Here is a 17,957-nt window from a genome sequence, read left to right as displayed (position 1 = left end):
GCAACACGTTGGGTAAAGCTTCAGTAGAAAAATGTAGCATGATAAAACGCAAATGAGTTTTGTATTTCAGTAGCGTACAGAGGTTACGAATGTTCATTTAGTGACAATTCAAAGTTACAACAGCACTGAAAAAAGTGACTTACGACTATTTTTCACACATACGACTGTTGCAATATTTCCGTGGTCATGTGATTTATACTCAGTTGATTGACAGCTGACTCACATTTATGATGGTTGCAGTGTCCCGGAGTCATGTGTTCTCCCTTTGTGACCTTCTGACATGCAAAATCAATGGGGAAGCCAGATTCACTTAACTACTCTGTTACTAATTTAAGAACAGCGGTGATTCACTTAACAAACATGGCGAGAAAAATCATAAAATGGAGCAAACTCCCTTAAGACATTTTTCCATTACCAACATAAATTTGGGGCTCAATTGTGGTCATAAGTTGAGGACTATCTGTACAGAGATGTTTTGTTTTGGGTCCTCCGGGATTGGGCGGCCTATAAATCTAATAAATTGAATTGAATTGAATTGTTTTCTATCTTGCAACCAAAAATGAGATGATTAAGTCTCTGTTTCAGTCAAGAATGTTAATGCTCCAGTTGCATTAACACTTCATTTTCTTTGGCACATACACATCAGTAAAATTTACCAATAGTCAATCATAATCACGGGAGCAAAAATTATTCATAATCTTAATCACATATTTATTTGAATGAACTATAAAGTGAGAGAAATGTGCAAGTTTCAAGCTCTGTATGAGATTCTTCCATCAGGTAAGATTTTATGAAAATTAGGCTGCGGAGAAGAAATACAGGTATGCTTCCACTTACCAATGCAATTGAGCCCCAAATTCTTGATGCTAAGCGAGACAGCTGTTAATTGAATTTTGCCCCATTTTACGATCTTTCTTGCCGCAGTTGTTAAGTGAACCACTGCAGTTGTTAAGTTAGTAACACGGTTGTAAAGTGAATCTCGCTTCCCCATTGACTTTGCTTGTCAGAAGGTCATGTGACCATGGGGATGCTGCAACGGTTATAAGTGTGAAAAATGACCATGTCAGGTTTTTTTCAGTGCCGTTGTAACCTTAAATGGTCACTGAATGAACCGTTGTAAGTCAAGGACTACCTGTAAGTGAGCTCAGTCATTAGATCACATCTTTTAGCTGTTGTTTAACAGTACTCGCTCCCCGATTTGGCTTGTGGTCACTCGCTCATAGCTCTGGTTAACAGCCATACTCAAATCACTTTCAACCAAACACATTGTTGTGGCCTGCCAGCTGCCAGCAGAGCTGGCATCAGTTTCAGATGAGTAGGAGGTTGGGGAAGAACCTGGGCCAGTTCTGGAGCCTGGGGAAGGCTCAGCGTTGGACACAGAGATAGAGCCAGGGCTGTCCGGCATTTCCCAGTCACCGGAGAGGCAGCTGCCTTTGGAGTCAGAGATGAGTGAGGAAGAGGAACAGCTGGAGCCTGTTCCAGATGCATGTATGCACAGAGCAGATAGGAGAGGTGAACAATGGAGGACAATGAGTCGGCTTGGGAGGCAAAAGAAATGTGGATGCTGAATGGCCCCTCCCTGGCTGGAGAGTAAATAGGAGGAAAGGCGAGTGGCTTGATTGTTGCAGACAACCGTTCACATTTCTAGAAAATTACTCCTTGTGTGTTTCGTGGGACAATTGACTGCCTTGCAAAAACTGAGGTTTGTCTATTTCTCTGATTTAATTTGCAGCCTTCTGCTGGCTGCTCAGGCCCTGCATTTATCTTAATGAGCTGATAAGGAGTATTGCTTCACTTACCGTATTTTTCGGAGTATAGCACACACCCTTTTCCCTCAAAAAAGAGGCTGAAAATCTGGGGGGAAACAGCATTTTTTTGCCTCCCGAAACCCCACCCTGCTTCACCTAGATGGCCGCGCAGAGCCTTTAGGAGGTTTATAGAGTGCTCCTGGGGGCTGGGGAGGGCAGAAATGAGTGAAAAACGGCCCGTTTTTCCCTGAATCCCTCCCTCCCCCCCAGCCCCAGGAACACTCTACAAGCCTCCTAAAGGCTATTCATGCCCTTTTAAAGGGGGGGGGGGCTTTTGGGGGAGGTCTGCAGAGTGCAAAAACTTTTTTTTTTTAATTTTGCCTCTTCAAAATCTTGGTGAGTCTTATACTCCGAAAAACACGTTACCTCTTTGTAGGACTCATCCCTGGACTTTCTGTTGGTGAATGCAGTGAATTCCCAAGGTGTAAATAAAGAGGGGGACTCTGTTTCTTGCTTCTGCAAAGGCCGGGTCAGAACACAGACACAAATGGGTTCATTGGAGACCCAGGGAATCTAACGTAACAAACTTTATTGATTGTAGTGCTCTCTTTCTTTCTCTCTTTTACACACACACACACACACACACACACACACACACACACACACACACACACCCCTACCCCAGAGGTGGGTTGCTCCTGGCTCCCTCCACCCGCCTGACGCTTCTGCACATGCGCAGAAATGTTGCACGCACCCAAACCAGTATTGAAAATATTGGCAACCCACCACTGGCCTGCCCCCTAGGTTGGCAGGCACGATCCAGTGGGACTTGGCAACAGGCATGTGTTTATCATGTGTTTACAATCATTTGGGATCGTGTGATTGCCGTTGTGGCTTTCCCAGCAGAGTCAATTGGGGGGGGGACTGGATCACTTAATAGCCATTGCATGACTCACTTAACAACTATAGGGACTCTCCAAATAATGATAAGCAATTGGATGCAAGTCACCAAACAACCGCTTTCTATAGCAACATAAATTCTGATCTCAATTATGGCCATAAGTTAAGGACGATAGGTGAAATAGAAGAACCAATGGTATAATTTGGTCTTTCATATGCCAAATAAACATTGTACCAGTCTCCTTGGGTTCAGTGAAGCTAATGTACATAACAGGATAACAGAGTTGGAAGGGACCTTGAAGGTCGTCTAGTCCAACCCCCTGCTAGAGTTTTGAAGATAACTAGGCAGGGGAGGAAAATGTTCTGTTTTTAAGGGCATGACAAATTACGACTTGCATCGCATGAGTTTGTCTCACGTGGCCTTTTCAGTTTTGATTTTGCATATGATTCATAGTCAAGTGTTTTTATCTGTTGTTCATCCATGCCTTCCTTCACTCATTAGATGAAATCATGCCTTTCGTTAAAAAAAAAAATCAGGCACAAGCGTAACATTCCCTTCACCAGTTTTTCTCCTCAACAACCAACTTGTAATTCTGGTGGACTCAAAAGTCACCTAGTAAGTTTCCATAGCTGTGAGGAGACTTGAAAAACGGGCTTTTTCCCATCCTTTTTCCAGGACTTCAATTCTGACTATATCACCGGCTTTCTTTTTATACTTTTATTTTCCACTCTGCTTTGCCAGTTTTCAAAACTGGTTCCCAGAGTGTATGTGGTAGACCAGAGGTGGGCATCTGTGGCCTCTCTATGATCTGTGGACATCAATTCCCAGAATTCCATGCTGGCTCAGGAATTCTGGGAGTTGAAGTCCACAAGTCATAAAGAGCCATGAGTTGCCCATCCCTACTGCTCCTGAGTTAGTACAAAGGGATTATAGATTTAAATTCAGTGTAAGTGCAGAATTTCAACTTAGCAGTGCCAGTTTGTTATGGTTAAGATATCCTGATAAAACTGGGTGACTGGGAGTCCTACCTCATGGGCCAGTAAGTTTCTCTTAGCCCTAGAAAGAAGCAGGTAAGGGCAGACCACTCACCCCTCCTGCCCAGGGGTGAAATTCAGCAGGTTCTGGAGAACTGTTAGCAGAAATTTTGAGTAGTTCAGAGAACCGGCAAATGCCACATCTGGCTGGCCCCAGAGTGGGGGAGGGAATGAGGATTTTGCAGTATCCTTCCCCTGCCACGCCCATCAAATCCTGCCCACAGAACCAGTAGTAAAAAATGAATTTCACCGCTGCTCCTGTCTCAAAGGCCTGTCGAGTAAGCCTTTTTCTGCTGTCCCATCATTCTTTGGGCATTTGACCACTTTGTCATTCAAAAGACGTGGCTCCGTGTGGCTCTTTGGTAGTGTTGGCTCTCAGCAAGAGAAGTGGGGAGATCTATGGCTAATGTATTGGAACCCCACATCTCTCCTCCCATGCTCAGTTCATATCAAGGTGTGGAAATGGAGCCATGGTAATGATTAGCTTCCAGAAGTCCACTCAACTTCCAGACAACTCAACCCAGATAACTAAGAATCTTCTTTATAATAAGATCAATAAAAATGAATTATGATCTCTCTCCATATACATTCATACATATACACATTCATTCATATATACCGTGTTTGCCCAAAAATAAGACAGGGTCTTATTTTCTTCTGATCCCCAAAATAAGCACTTGGCCTTATTTTTGGGGAGATCTTATTGTTTTTGGGGTACAGGAGGTGAGCGTGGTCACCTTCATGGCTGCTACTGTGTTGCAATATTTTCAGGGGAGGGCTTATTTTAGTGCATGCGCTCAAATGCCCGATTGGGCTTATTATCCGGGGAGATCTTATTTTCAGGGAAACAGGATGTGTGTGTGTTTGTGTGTGGATGGATGGATGGATAAATCACAGAACATTTAGAATACATAGCGAGTCTTGAAAGTTGATGTTACAGAATGTAGTTGTTCTGCTTCAGATACTGCAAAGTCTCCTCCCAGAAGGTAACAAAGAAAACCAGTTATGGAGAGGATTTGTAGCGCTCCAGACAATACTGCTGATTCTGGTCAAGCATCTTTTTATATGCTGCGTCCTGGATAGAAGGAAGTGAACTTCCAATAATCTTTTTCTGCTATCCTCACCACTCTCTGCACAACCTTCCTTTCCGAAACAGTAATACCTCCAAACCAGACGTAATAGTATAAGTATAAATTAGATTTTGCTTGCAGTTTGGGTGGCTGGCAGTGACATAGAAATTGGGGTGAATCTTGTACCAGACGCTGTTGGAAGGAGTCCATTGGGTTTATAGAGGAGGTAGGGTGGTAGATCTCCTAACTTAAGCTGATAGAGTGAATTAAACTTTGAAACCATCTCCTTATCTTTTAAAGGGTGCATCAGCTGGACTCTTCTATGTTGGCGCACACGTCCTCAACGTTTACAAGGAATACGACCCCTTTCTTCATAACCGAGATGCTCTCTTGCCTCCCATCATTATCATTGCCGTTGCTGTGGTCCTGTTGGTCTTTGGCATAGTTGGTTGCTGTGCCACCCTTCGTGAATCCAAGATTGGCCTCGGAGTGGTAAGAATAGGACCTGGTGGCTGGTGGTTTTGTTTATAATAATATCATTATATGGAGGTGATGCTGGAGATTGGTGCAGTGGCCTAGAGGTGTAGGTCTCACCTCACAATCGGGGTGTGAGTTCGATCCTAGGTAGGGGCAGATATTTCTCTCTCTGGGCACAATGAGTAAATATCTGTGTCATGGTTCCAAATTGCGTCCAAAATTAAATCAGAGTCCGAGGCAAAGGATTCCTCAAAGTTCCAACTTATTAAAAGAGCCACATTGGCACATTTGGGAAAACCCAAATCTGAAAGCTTCCAGGTTTTCCCCACCCAGTTGAAAATTCAAGATCCTGCCCCAACACCCACAAGTTCATCATATCGTCCAATCTTCCACTGCCACAAAGCCGGACAGGTGCAGAGACAAAGATGACCTTGAGTTTCTAAGAAGAATGTTGTTATGGCTACATATCACCCAACTCCATATAACCCCAACCCCTTCCATTTTTCCACAATATAAAGTAGACAGCAGAGAATGTGTCAGGCCTGAAGTCCAAAAGAAAATATCCCATTCCCAGTCCCCCATTCCTGGACTCTTGCTGTTGCCTAGTAGGAAGGGATAATAATAATTTTTAGTAAATTATTTTTAGTAATATTTAGTAATAATTAGTAAATTATTGGATTCAAATGATCCTGAAACTTGTAACTTGCTTGAGGGTTGATCCCATCATGCCCACAGATATCTAAAAACCTCTTTTGCTTACAGTAGTGTTTCTCAACTATGGCAATTTGAAAATGTGGACTTCAACTCCCAGAATTCCACACATCTTGAAAGAGGGTAGATCTTTCCACAGAACAGTCAAATCTTCCAAAGGTTGGTTTGTTGGCAACATCTGAAGAAGATCAAACGTGTCTCTCTGCTTAAATCTTCTTTTCTTTCTTCAGTTCTTGGTCATTATCGTGCTGATCTTCAGTGCAGAAATGGCAGCCTTTGTGCTTGGATTTGTTTACAAAGGAAAGGTGAGTGAAAATACCTAAAGATCATCCAGGTAATGAAACAACACCACTAGTCCTCAACTTAACAACCATTCATTTAATGATCGCTCAAAGTTATCAGGACCCTTAAAAAAAGTGACTTGCAGTTGGTCCTCGCTTGACCATTGCAGCATCCCTGTGGTACCCACTAAAGTGGTACCTATTTATCTACTCGCATTTTCATGTTTTCACACTTCTAGGATGGCAGGAGCTGGGGCAGGGACGGGATCTCACGACATTGCGTGGTGCTCAGGTCTCGAACCAGTACTGCCAGCATTCCAGCCATAAACCCAGTGTCTTAACCGCTGAGCCACCATGCTGTGCATAAATGGACAAACAAACAGAAAACTTTGGAACCTTAAGTCTTCGTTGTTAAATAATCTTTTGTTGCCTTTTTAAATTGGGTCACCAGTGCTTAAACCCTTTTATTTGCAGCTGCAGAGAAGGAGAGCAAAACCTCATTGTTTAGTGATGCTGTTATTTGATAACACAAATCTTGCCTTTTTAAGGCTTAATGCTTTCCATTGCATTTCAGATGGATGAAAAGATGCGATGTAATAACAATCTGTGGCTTTCTTTTCTTGCCACAGATAATAACTGAGGTCCATGACTCTATGTCGAAAGAATTTGCAGCCTACGATGGACAATCGAAAAGCTCTCATAGGGTAGATTACCTGCAGCAGGAGGTAGGAAAACTGAGCTAGCATTTGTGTCTCGGTTCCCGATAACGACGATATTGGTTTTGGAAACATGCGTGTATTTTTATCCTGCTGTACGTTAATTCTGGTTGTGATTTCCTTCCTTGGTGGTGGTTTTGTTTTTAAGAACAAAACAGGATTTTGAATTGGAGTTGGGTTAGAATATACATTTTGAAAGAATTACTGAACTGTGGCCAATCAGCATCAATAGCAGAGAAACATAGATCTGTGATCCCTAGATGAAAGAAAAAGAGCAAATCTACTGTAAAGTGAATGGAGAAAGTAATATGGATAGTACTTGACTTACAGCAGTTTGATTAGTGACTCTTCAAGTTACAGTGGCACTGAAAAAAGTGGCTTACGTCCGTTTTTCACACTTACATACGTTGCAGCATCCACACAGTCATGTAATCAAAATTCAGATGCTTGGCAACAGACTCATATTTATGATAGTTGCAGTGTCCCAGAGTCATGTGATCAGCTTTTGAGACCTTCTGACAAGCAAAAGTCAATGGGAAAGCCAGATTCACTTAACAACTGAGTTACTAACTTAACAGCTGTAGGTAAGTAGGTAGGTAGATGCCGTATGTCAGGGGTGTCAAACTCAAGGCCTGCGGGCTAGATTTGGCCCGCGGGGTGCTTAGATCTGGCTCGTAGGGCCAGCCTGGAAACAGCAAAGGACTGGCCCATTGTGCCTCTGATGGTGAAAACACCCCCTCCCCCCCAGCCCCTGACATGAGTGACGTGGAGCTGGCCATGCCCACCTTGGCCATGCCTCCCCCCTCCCCCGCCCAGCCCTCCAAGGTCAAGCACAGCCTGATGCGGCCCTCAATGAAATAGAGTTTGACACTCCTGCCATCGATAGATTAGATTAGATTAGATTAGATTAGATTAGATTAGAGAGAGAGAGAGAGAGAGAGAGAGAGAGAGAGAGAGAGAGATGATAGACAGACAGACAGACAGTCAGTCAGTCAGTCAGTCAGTCACCTTGTAGGGGAGATACGATTGGTGGCATAAAAATAAATTTAAAAAATGTGACATGGGGGGTTGGGAGGCCAAAAATGGGGCGCACAGACAATTTGGGAGGCCTGCAGAGTGCTCCTGGGGGCTGGGGAGAGCAGAAATGACACGGGGGGGGGGGTTTGGGAGACCAAAGATGGGTCCGTTTTTTTGCCCATTTTTTTCCAAAATGGAAACCCCGTCCCGCATGTCGCATTTTTTGCCAAAAACAGGCTTGTTTTTTGCCAATACGGGGCGCGCAGAGGGTTTGGGAGGCTTGCACAGTGCTCTTGGGGGCTGGGAGGGCAAACATGCCCCTGTTTTGTGAAAAATGGGCCTGTTTTTCACCTACCAAACCCCCTACACATTGCGTTTTTGCCCTCCCCAGCCCCTAGGAGCACTCCGCAGGCCTCCCAAACCCTCTGCGCGCCCCGTATTGGCGAAAAACAAGCCTGTTTTTGGCAAAAATGCGACATGCGGGATGGGGTTTCCGGAGGCCAAAAATGGCTGTATATAAGACGCACCAACATTTTCACCCTCTTTTAGGGGGGGGGAACAGTGTGTCTTATATTCTGAAAAGTACGGTACTTTTTTCACTTTATTTTGGCAACATTCACCTGACATTAACAGTATAAAATATTCAATAAGGTTTAGCTTTGTTTGTAATTTTTAAAAACTAATATATTCCATTTTAGGATTTTTTTTTCAGCAGAAATGTTGATCACATCAGTGTCGTGATGATGGCTCGGTATGAAAGATCATATCTGTTAGTGTGGCAAAGCAGATGATTTTGCTTCCTAAGTAATGATTGCATTTAAACAAGTATTTCCTGATCATGTGGGGAAAAAACACAACATTCTCAGTACATAATTGTTCCAAAAATTAGTTATACAGTGCTGATTCTATATTTAAAGAGATTAGACACCAGTTCTCTTCCTAAATCTCACTTTTTTCAGTTCGCCTAAAGCGAGGGAGGGAGGGAAGGAAGGAAGGGTTATTGCTGTCAAAAACCCAGAAACATTACATTATGATTGTTGATGGGAGTACATTAGCTATATCTTTAATGTAATCTATTGTTATGGTGACTATATTTTCTTGAAAAAAAGGACAAACCAGAAAAAGAGACAAATATGAGATTCATGCGGATAAAATATTTTCATTCTTTATGTTCATAACTTTGCTTTACAAAGGAAAATTCAAGAGCGAAACCAAGAAATTTTTTTGTAAAAATGCATATTGTAATGAAGATCTCTAAAATTGAGCCCTATGTATAAAATGTATGAAAAGGGCAATTCAGTGTCCATATTTTCCCACATGAATATGGAAAAACTGTGCACTGTGGTACCATTTGTACAGTAAACAATAAGTGACTAAAAGGAAGGACAAAAGCGATGTTGTGAAAAATAAGCATCTAAAAGACAGCCTTCTGAAATAAAGGTCTTTCCTTACAATAAAGAACGTATGGTCATTGTATGAAGTGAGTTTTCACCAGAGGGATTAATCTTTCGCAGAACATAACAAAGAATCTGGTGAGACTCTTTTAAGAAAACTGTGGAAAGATGAATGTCTCTTTGGCCCTTAGATGGGAGGCCCTGGAAAGGTTCACCCACAAAACTGCGCCCGACTAAACCGCGCCCAACTAAACCGCGTTGCTGACGTCATCAACAGGGCGACAACAGCGCGGAGACAGAAGCACGCTGTAAACCCTAAACCTAAACCTAACCCCCCTAAACCTAACCCTAAACCTAAACCTAACCCTAAACCTAACCCTTACCTTAAGTTGAATCGGCTTGCTTTCAAAGCGCTATTTAAAGCGCCCTTCTTTCTCCGCACTGGCTGTTGTCGCCCTGTTGATGACGTCAGCGACGCGGTTTAGTCGGGCGCGGTTTAGTTGAGCGCGGTTTTGACGGGTCACGCCCTGGAAAATAAAGGTTATTTTTTAAAGCTAGACAAGGCAATGAAAAACTACTTTATTGCCAAAAAAAAGAGCTGCCTACATAATTGTGGCCACATAAACATCACAAGGGAAGATCAAGTTGAAGCACTTTTTTTCTTTTCATTGTAAAGCACCATCAACCAGTTTCATTTTTCCGGAAAGTTCTCCATCACACTGTATCTGGGCAGGAGTGTCCACAACATATAGTTGGCAATTTCAGAACTTGATTGCAGTGTTTTCCCAAGGAGAAAGAGAATCGATATATTATTTTATGAGACATGGTGGCGCAGTGGTTAGAGTGCAGTACTGCAGGCTACTTCTGCTGATTGCCGGCTGCCTGCAATTTGGCAGTTCGAATCTCACCAGACTCAAGGTTGACTCAGCCTTCCAGCCTTCCAAGGTGGGTCAAATGAAGACCCAAATGGTTGATTCTGTAAATTGCTTAGAGAGGGCTGTAAAGTGGTATATAAATCTTATTGCTATTGCTATTACAGCTCTTACTGAGCATTCTTTACCTAGCACTATCCAGACACATGGAATTTTGGGGGATTCCTGGATTTGCCATCCTAGCACATCTGGAGGGCATCACATTCTGGAGAAGGTGACCTTGAGGGATAAGCCCTCCAAGTCGCAGAGACAAATGAACTGAATTTTGAATGAGCCTCCTTCAGTCACAATTGTTGCTCTTTCAGCTTCAGTGTTGCGGTGTCCAAAACTACACTGACTGGATTGGGACCCGGTGGTTCAACACTGTCAGCAACCACACTCTTCCTCTGAGCTGCTGCAAGCAAGGCCCGGCTTTCAAGAATTGCACAGGACAACTAAGTGAGAAGCATCTTTTCAACACACAAGTAAGAGCATTCAAAATTTGCTTGAGTTTGGCCAAAGTTGTAGGAAACGAGAATTTAAATTGTATGAACCAGCTTCCCACTATTATTATTTTGCTTTGCTGGCTATCTTTACTTTTTCTGTTTCCTGTTTCCTATGTATGTGGATATTCTCAGTCATCCAAGCCACGGTTGTCTCAAAGACGGTTTTTCAAAAGACAACTGGACTATGTTTTTAAGAGCCATGGTGGTGCAGTGGTTAGCATTTGGTATTGCAGGTTGACTCTGCCCACTGCCAGGCGTTCGATTCTGACCAGGTTGATTCAGCCTTCCATTCTTCTGAAGTTAATAAAACAAGGACCCAAATTATTGGGGGCAATACGCTGATTCTGCAAACTGCTTAGGGCTGTAAAGCACTGTGAACCGATGTATAAATCTAAGTGCTATTACTGTTTTTTCCCTTTGCTTCTCATCTAAGAAGCTTCATCAGTTCTGGCTAGACAGTGGTGATGGGAAATGGAAGGATTAGTTCCAACAGGATGTTGGGTGTGTGTGGAAGGATTATATTTCTTTGCAGTCATATAATATATACGAGTACAAAGTATAATATCTCATGTCAGAACTAATTCTTCCATTCCCCTCCCTCCCCCACCTAACATCCAGCCAGAACTGATGAAGCTTCTTGGATGAGAAGCAAAACGTCGTCTTCCTCCACAAGAGGAAAAAACACAGTCCAGTTGCCTTTTGAAAAAACACCTTTGAGAGTCCTCTCCCTACATTTACTTCGAGGAAAACGCTTGTCTACCAGTCCTCTCATGTTTATAGATTGAGTTGATGAAACCAATGTATGTTATATTAACTGGTGGAATTCATTGCCTCAGGATAGGATTCCATCCAATTTGTTTGAAAGGAATAGAATGGACTAGATTGGTGTTTCTCAACCTTGGCAACTTTAAGATGGGTGGGCTTCAATTCCTGTCTGGCTGGGGAATTCTGGGAATTAAAGTCCACCCATCTTAAAGTTGCCAAAGATGAAAACATTAGACTAGATCACGGGTGTCAAACTCACAGCATCATGTAATCACGTGATGTTTCCCCCCTTCGCAGAGCTGGGGTGGGTATGGCCTCTGCGTGACACATCTGGCCCACAGGCCGCCAGTTTCACACACCCCAGACTAGATAAACCTCTGAGCAGTTCCAGAGGCCTTTGTGTCTTTATCAAAGCAAAGCAAGTTCTTGTTTTGTACAAAACCCTTGAACTTTTCTACACAACACTCTTTGAACTTATGTAATCAGTTCTTCCCCATCTTCTCCCCTCACTTCAGGGCTGTGAAAAGATGATGGATCTCGGTCAGCTGCTCAACTATGCGATGCTCATTGTCTTGGCTTTTGCTATTGTGAAGGTATGTGTGATTGCCAAGTTTGAGCCTGTTTTTCAGTTGTGTTTATTGTTCAAAGGACCTCCAGGGACTGGAAAGAAATGACTACATGACGGACCCCAAATGGTTCCAATCCACCTTTCAATCCGAATGGCCTCCTCTCCCCGTTCCCATCCTGATTTCTTTTTTTAAAAAAAGGAAAAACAATAACATCCAAAATTGGCTGTTTCTGTCCAAATGGTAGTGGTCCTGGAGGCTTCCTGCAGTCTCAAGAGTTTCATTGATGGTCACTAAAGAAACATGGTCTGATCCTACCAATGTCCTCTAATGTTCTTTTGATTCTAAAGGTTTTTGTCGTTTCATTTGCTCTTTGGAAAAGACAAAAATCCACCCTCCAGATCGGGGGTCGGCAACCTTAAATACCCAAGAGCCATTTGGACCTGTTTTCCACAGAAAAGAAAACACCGGGAACCACAAAACCCTTTTGCCATCTAAAATCAACACTTCATAAATCGCTTTTTATCTTTATGCTATTTATTAAAAAAAACTATAGTGTATTGCATTTTATGAAATCAGTGTACTGCTACAGAGAACATACATTTTTATTTCTGCGTGCAACAAAAACATTTTGCACTTTGGGAAAAAAAAAGATGGGTCAAAAAGCTCAATAAATCTCGCATGCTGACGGGTGTCGCACATTGGCGGTTGTGACACATATTTTGAGCGACAGGGAGCCAGAGAGGAAGGATGAAAGAACCACATGCGGTTCCAGAGCCTCAGGTTTCAGACAACTGCTCCAGATTAAGTGGAACATTCCAAGGGCTCTTCTCTTCCCTTTGTATGTTTAAGCAATCATGCAATTCTATTTCTGTCCCTGCCTTTTCTAACCTATTAGGTGTCTTTTCAGGGCCAATTAGGAAATTGTTTCATCATTTCCTTGGATCCTCCGTTATGAGTAATAACACATAGCCATAATCTACAAATAGCCAGTGGTTTCTTTAAAAAAACCAGAAGCACAGGGTTCATGCAGTATTTACTTTATAAACCATGATTTACAAACCATGCCACCCAGAATAATACTCCCGTATTTTTCGGAGTATAAGACGCACCTTTTCCCTTCAAAAAAGAGGGGGAAAATCGGTGCATCATATACTGAATACAGCATATTTGGCCTCCTGAAACCCCACCCCCCCCTTGCAAAAATGGCCGTGCATAGCCTTTAGGAGGCTTCCAGAGTGCTCTTGGGGGCTAGGGAGGGCAAAAATGAGTGAAAAATGGGTCATTGTTTTGCTTGTTTTTGCCCAGCCCCCAGGAGATTTTTATAAGCCTCCTAAAGGTTATGCATGCTCCCTTTTTTTTTTTTTGACAAAAAAGCAGGCCTGTTTTTGAGAAAAATGGGCCTTTTGGGGGAAGTCTGCAGAGTGCAAAAACTTTTTTTTTTTAAATTTGCCTCTTCAAAATCATGGTGCGTCTTATACTCTGATAAACACGGTAAATGTCTGGTAGTAATCCTGGTTGTTGAGTAAACTGTAATGGACTGAATCCAAACAGTACATCAGGCCACAAACCTTGCTTAGAAACTACACTATGTCAGTGTTCTGGAAAACCCCAACTCCAATGAAAAACTCCAAGACAGGCATTTTCTCAAAGCTCCCATTTATTAGAGCAGGCATACAGGCACATCTGGGAAAACCCGAATCAGATTTCTGGGCTTTCCCTCAGTAAGTCTAAAACCATCCCCTGCATCCATCAGTCGATCACATGGTCCAATCCATCCCAACTCGAGATATCACTTCAGCCCCTCCTCCTCCCAAGTGCAGGAATACCATGACTTTGACCGAAAAGAAGAATGCTGTTATGTCTAACTACATTCCCTCTATTAAATCCCCACTCCTAATTTCCCAAGCACAAGAATGTGGCAGCGTGGAAGCTTCCGGTGTTAATATGACTTCCAAAGCTGACATTACTATGTAATAAGCCAAAGCTAAGCAAGTTATGGAATCAACTCCACTATTATATTCTTTGCATCAATCCTCTGATGTTAACCTGGACCTGCAGGCAAGCAAAAAATAAATAAATGACTGCATAATATTTTGCAGTCCAATTTAGTGCCTTTTGATTGATTCTAAAGAAGAGGGGGTAGACAACCTTCGCGCCTCCAGACATTTTGGTCTGTGCATCCTATTGAGCATTTCCAGGGCACTTCTGTTGTTTAATTATGAAGCTTCAAACATCTGGAGAGCACCAGGTTGTTTAGCCCCGAGTTATAACTACCGGTACCTTGGTAGTCTCCACTCAATTCTCCACTTGATGTGTTGCAAACCCAGGATTGTTCTAACTGGAATGCTAACTGAAAACAAAAAGAACATATGAGCCAGCAGTGTGCAGCAGCTGCCAAAAAAGAGAACACAGTTCTAGGCTACATAAACAGAAGGATAGAATCAAGATCACGCGAAGTGTTAATACCACTTTATAATGCCTTGGTAAGGCCACACTTGGAATACTGCATTCAGTTTTGGTCGCCACGATGTAGAAAAGATGTGGAGACTCTAGAAAGAGTGCAGAGAAGAGCAACAAAGATGATTAGGGGACTGGAGGCTAAAACATGAAAAACGGTTGCAGGAACTGGGTATGTCTAGTTTAATAGAAAGAAGGACTAGGGGAGACATGATAGCAGTGTTCCAATATCTCAGGGGTTGCCACAAAGAAGAGGGAGTCAAACTCTTCTCCAAGGCACCTGAGGGCAGGACAAGAAGCAATGGGTGGAAACTAATCAAGGAGAGAACAACTTAAAACTGAGGAGGAATTTCCTGACAGCTAGAACAATTAATCAGTGGAACAACTTGCCTCCAGAAGTGAATGCCCCAACATTGAAAGTCTTTAAGAAGATGTTAGATAGCCATTTGTCTGAAACGGTATAGGGTTTCCTGCCTAGGCAGGGGGTTGGACTAGAAGATCTCCAAGGTCCCTTCCAACTCTGCTATTGTATTTGTATATGCAGTGAGTCCTTGCCTTACAACTATAATGGAGCCTGCCCATCACGGTTGTCAGTCATGATAGTCATAAAACAGGTCACTTACATGACTAGCCTGATTTTACAATCTTTTATGCAAAGATAGATAAGTGAACACCATGGTGGTTTAGCAAACCATTGGTTCGCTCTCAACCAGTTTAGCCCCAAACTGGAAGTAAATGATTGCTAAGTACCCAGCATGCGGTCACATGACCTCAGGGGAGCATCGGAACTTTGAATGTAGGTTGTGAGTATCTCCACAAGGGAGGTCCGTTGGAACTTCAAATGGTTGCTAAGCAACTGGTCATAAATTGAGGACTACCTATAATCCAGAATATCTAGAGGACAGAGGAGCAGAACTGAATTTGATACGAGAAATGAAAATTAATAGATGAGGAGAGAGTGTTAAGATTCAGATTTGAGAGAAGATCAGTCTACTTTCAAACTTTAAATTCTGTAAAGGTTGCCAAGTTTGGGGTCTTTATGGTCTCTGAGCTTGATAGCTTTTTTTACAGACGTTTCATTACCAAACTAGGTAACATCATCAGTGTTATCTAAAACTAAATCCCAGAATCGAAGAAGCACAGGAGTCTCAATGGATGATCAACATGTCCAGTCATCCACTATTTACTGCAAAACACAAAATTTTACAGAGAGGCTTCTTCTTCAATACAGGTGATGCTAATCCACTAAAATTCTAGAAGGAATATTTAAAGCCAGTAGCCCTAATGATGTTACCTAGTTTGGCAGTGAAACGTCTGCAAGAAAAGCTGCCAAGGACAGAAAGGATCAAGGACCTCACAGCTCAACCCTGACCTACACATATTCTCTTCGATGCTATGTACGCAGACTGAAAGATTAATTAAAGGTTGTTGTTGTTTTTTTTCATTTCAGTTTTTTGGAATGCTTGGGATCTGCGTGTTAGCCTGCAAGAAGGAAAACCAAGGGTATCAGTCCCTGAGCACCGGAGTGTTTGCCTGACCAAGAAATAGAGGACTTTTCCCTTTGGGATCTCCATGAACAAAAAATGGAAAGATCTTTTGAGCCTACTTTTTATGAAGTCCCAAAGGAGATTTACACTGGCTTTCATAAGTAATATTAAAGGTGAAATAGTTGGCATTAACATCCTGATAAACCTGAGATTTGTCTGAGGTAGTTGAAATTAAGGTGCCCTTTTTTTTAAACAGCAGATGGAGACATTCACCAGAAAAGGCAGACCAACACTTGCAATTCCAGTGTCTGATATAATTTGTGAATCCAGCCTTGAAGAGACTTAAAGAAATTATTTTTTTACCCACAGCACGCTTTTTCCCTGATTGGCTGGGCCATTGGCATATGGTAAAGGGCTAGGTGCTTATAGCAAACCTCTAAAAATCCAGCGGGAATGGCTAAATGTTAGACATGTTGAAATCTACTCAGAGATAAATGTTGAGAACATAGCATGCCTTGGATTGAAGCTGGATTCTTCTCCCAAGAGAAATTGCAGGTTTGAATGCTGACAATTTCTTTTACTCTAGACTGACATTCTCTAGAGTAACTTGGGAGATTTAGACATAGGCAGAGTTCATCTCAGAGGGACCAGCTTTTCTAACAGAATATCCATTAAATTTCTGACTGTATGAATTCTTTTGCTCAGAAGTTGTGTTAGGTTAGAAATGAATATAAGATTCCAATTTTTTAGCTCATGATGATGAATTCTGGTCGTAAGGGTTCCCCAAACTGACAATTCATATAGGGGAAGCACAATAACATAATCCCTAAAATAGGCTTCAGGTTGTCCAAACCTTGGAAACTTTCAAATTTGTGGACTTCAACTTCCAGAATTCCCCAACCATCCATACCTGCTGGGGAATTCTGGGAGTTAAAGTCCTTGAGTCTTAAAGTTGCTAAGGTTGGACACCCCTGTTTTAAGCAAAGGAAGTTACTCTGCTCTAAATATCAATCATAGCCTTATCTCTGGAGGGGGGAAAATACGCTTTGTTACCATCCTTAGTTCTGCTCTGTCAAAACTAAGTACAATTCCCAGCTATAAATTTGTTGAGCTACAGAACAAAATCAGAAATGCAGGAATCCTTCAGAAGTGATGAATTAATTACTTATTCTCAGCCATATCTGCACAGAGTAGTTATGTATTCCAGAGATACCAGGTTACAGAAGGCTGATATAGGTGAATGTGGTTTACTTTTTTAGTCTTTATTCACTGGATGGTCCAGTTTAAATACAGTCTATTTTTGATCCCAATAATCCAGTATGCAACGCAGTTGAGTAAAATTTCAGGATGTGCCTGGAAATATATTAAAAACATGATGCTACTTTCATTCCAATAGCAGCTGATTATTATTCTGCGTTTTTGGATGGCATTAAAACAATTTCTCCAGATGAAGGATGTTGACTTGCTGGGGCATGTATTCTTCATTTTTTTGTCGTCTTACATAGCATATGTGTTGCTGGGGCAAAAAGCAGCAGTTTTTGTTTCTCAAACCATTTATATTTAAATTTTGAGTATTGTATGGCTACTTAGATTACATAAAGAGCCTCCTAAAACCTAAATAAAAATTTCAAAAAAAAGTGCAGTATTTTATTTCATTTGAAACTACAAGGAAAATTGAGAAAGCCAGAGTGTAAAATAGTAACAACAAGGACACTAAGATATTTTAGCTAAACTTCTGATGACTTCACAGGCAACTTGGAAAATATAGAAGGACTTTGCTAGTGTCCTGTTCTGGAATTATTCCCACCCCACCCCACCCCCGCAATTTTTAATGCATTTTCTGGGTTTCTATCATACATAGAAGGGCAAAATATTCAATGGCTTTTTAACGATTTGCTGTGGAATTCACCTAC

At 42.1% G+C, this 17,957-nt stretch overlaps 1 protein-coding gene across 1 annotated transcript in view; it reads left to right on the top strand.

Moving 5' to 3' along the window:
* The window catches only part of LOC116506752 (tetraspanin-36-like), a 32,055-nt gene extending 14,888 nt beyond the window's left edge, over window positions 1-17,167 (top strand). The window contains exons 2-7 of the mRNA XM_032214647.1: window positions 5,054-5,245; window positions 6,172-6,246; window positions 6,852-6,947; window positions 10,587-10,745; window positions 12,047-12,124; window positions 16,008-17,167. Coding sequence (XP_032070538.1) covers window positions 5,054-5,245; window positions 6,172-6,246; window positions 6,852-6,947; window positions 10,587-10,745; window positions 12,047-12,124; window positions 16,008-16,094 — 687 coding nt within the window. The 3' untranslated portion in view covers window positions 16,095-17,167. The remainder of the gene's footprint in view (window positions 1-5,053; window positions 5,246-6,171; window positions 6,247-6,851; window positions 6,948-10,586; window positions 10,746-12,046; window positions 12,125-16,007) is intronic.
* The last annotated feature ends 790 nt before the right edge of the window (window positions 17,168-17,957 follow it).

The sequence above is a fragment of the Thamnophis elegans genome, chromosome 3 (assembly GCF_009769535.1).
Source record: "Thamnophis elegans isolate rThaEle1 chromosome 3, rThaEle1.pri, whole genome shotgun sequence".
Taxonomy (NCBI): Eukaryota; Metazoa; Chordata; class Lepidosauria; order Squamata; family Colubridae; genus Thamnophis; species Thamnophis elegans.
This window is presented reverse-complemented; position numbering and strand designations above follow the sequence as displayed.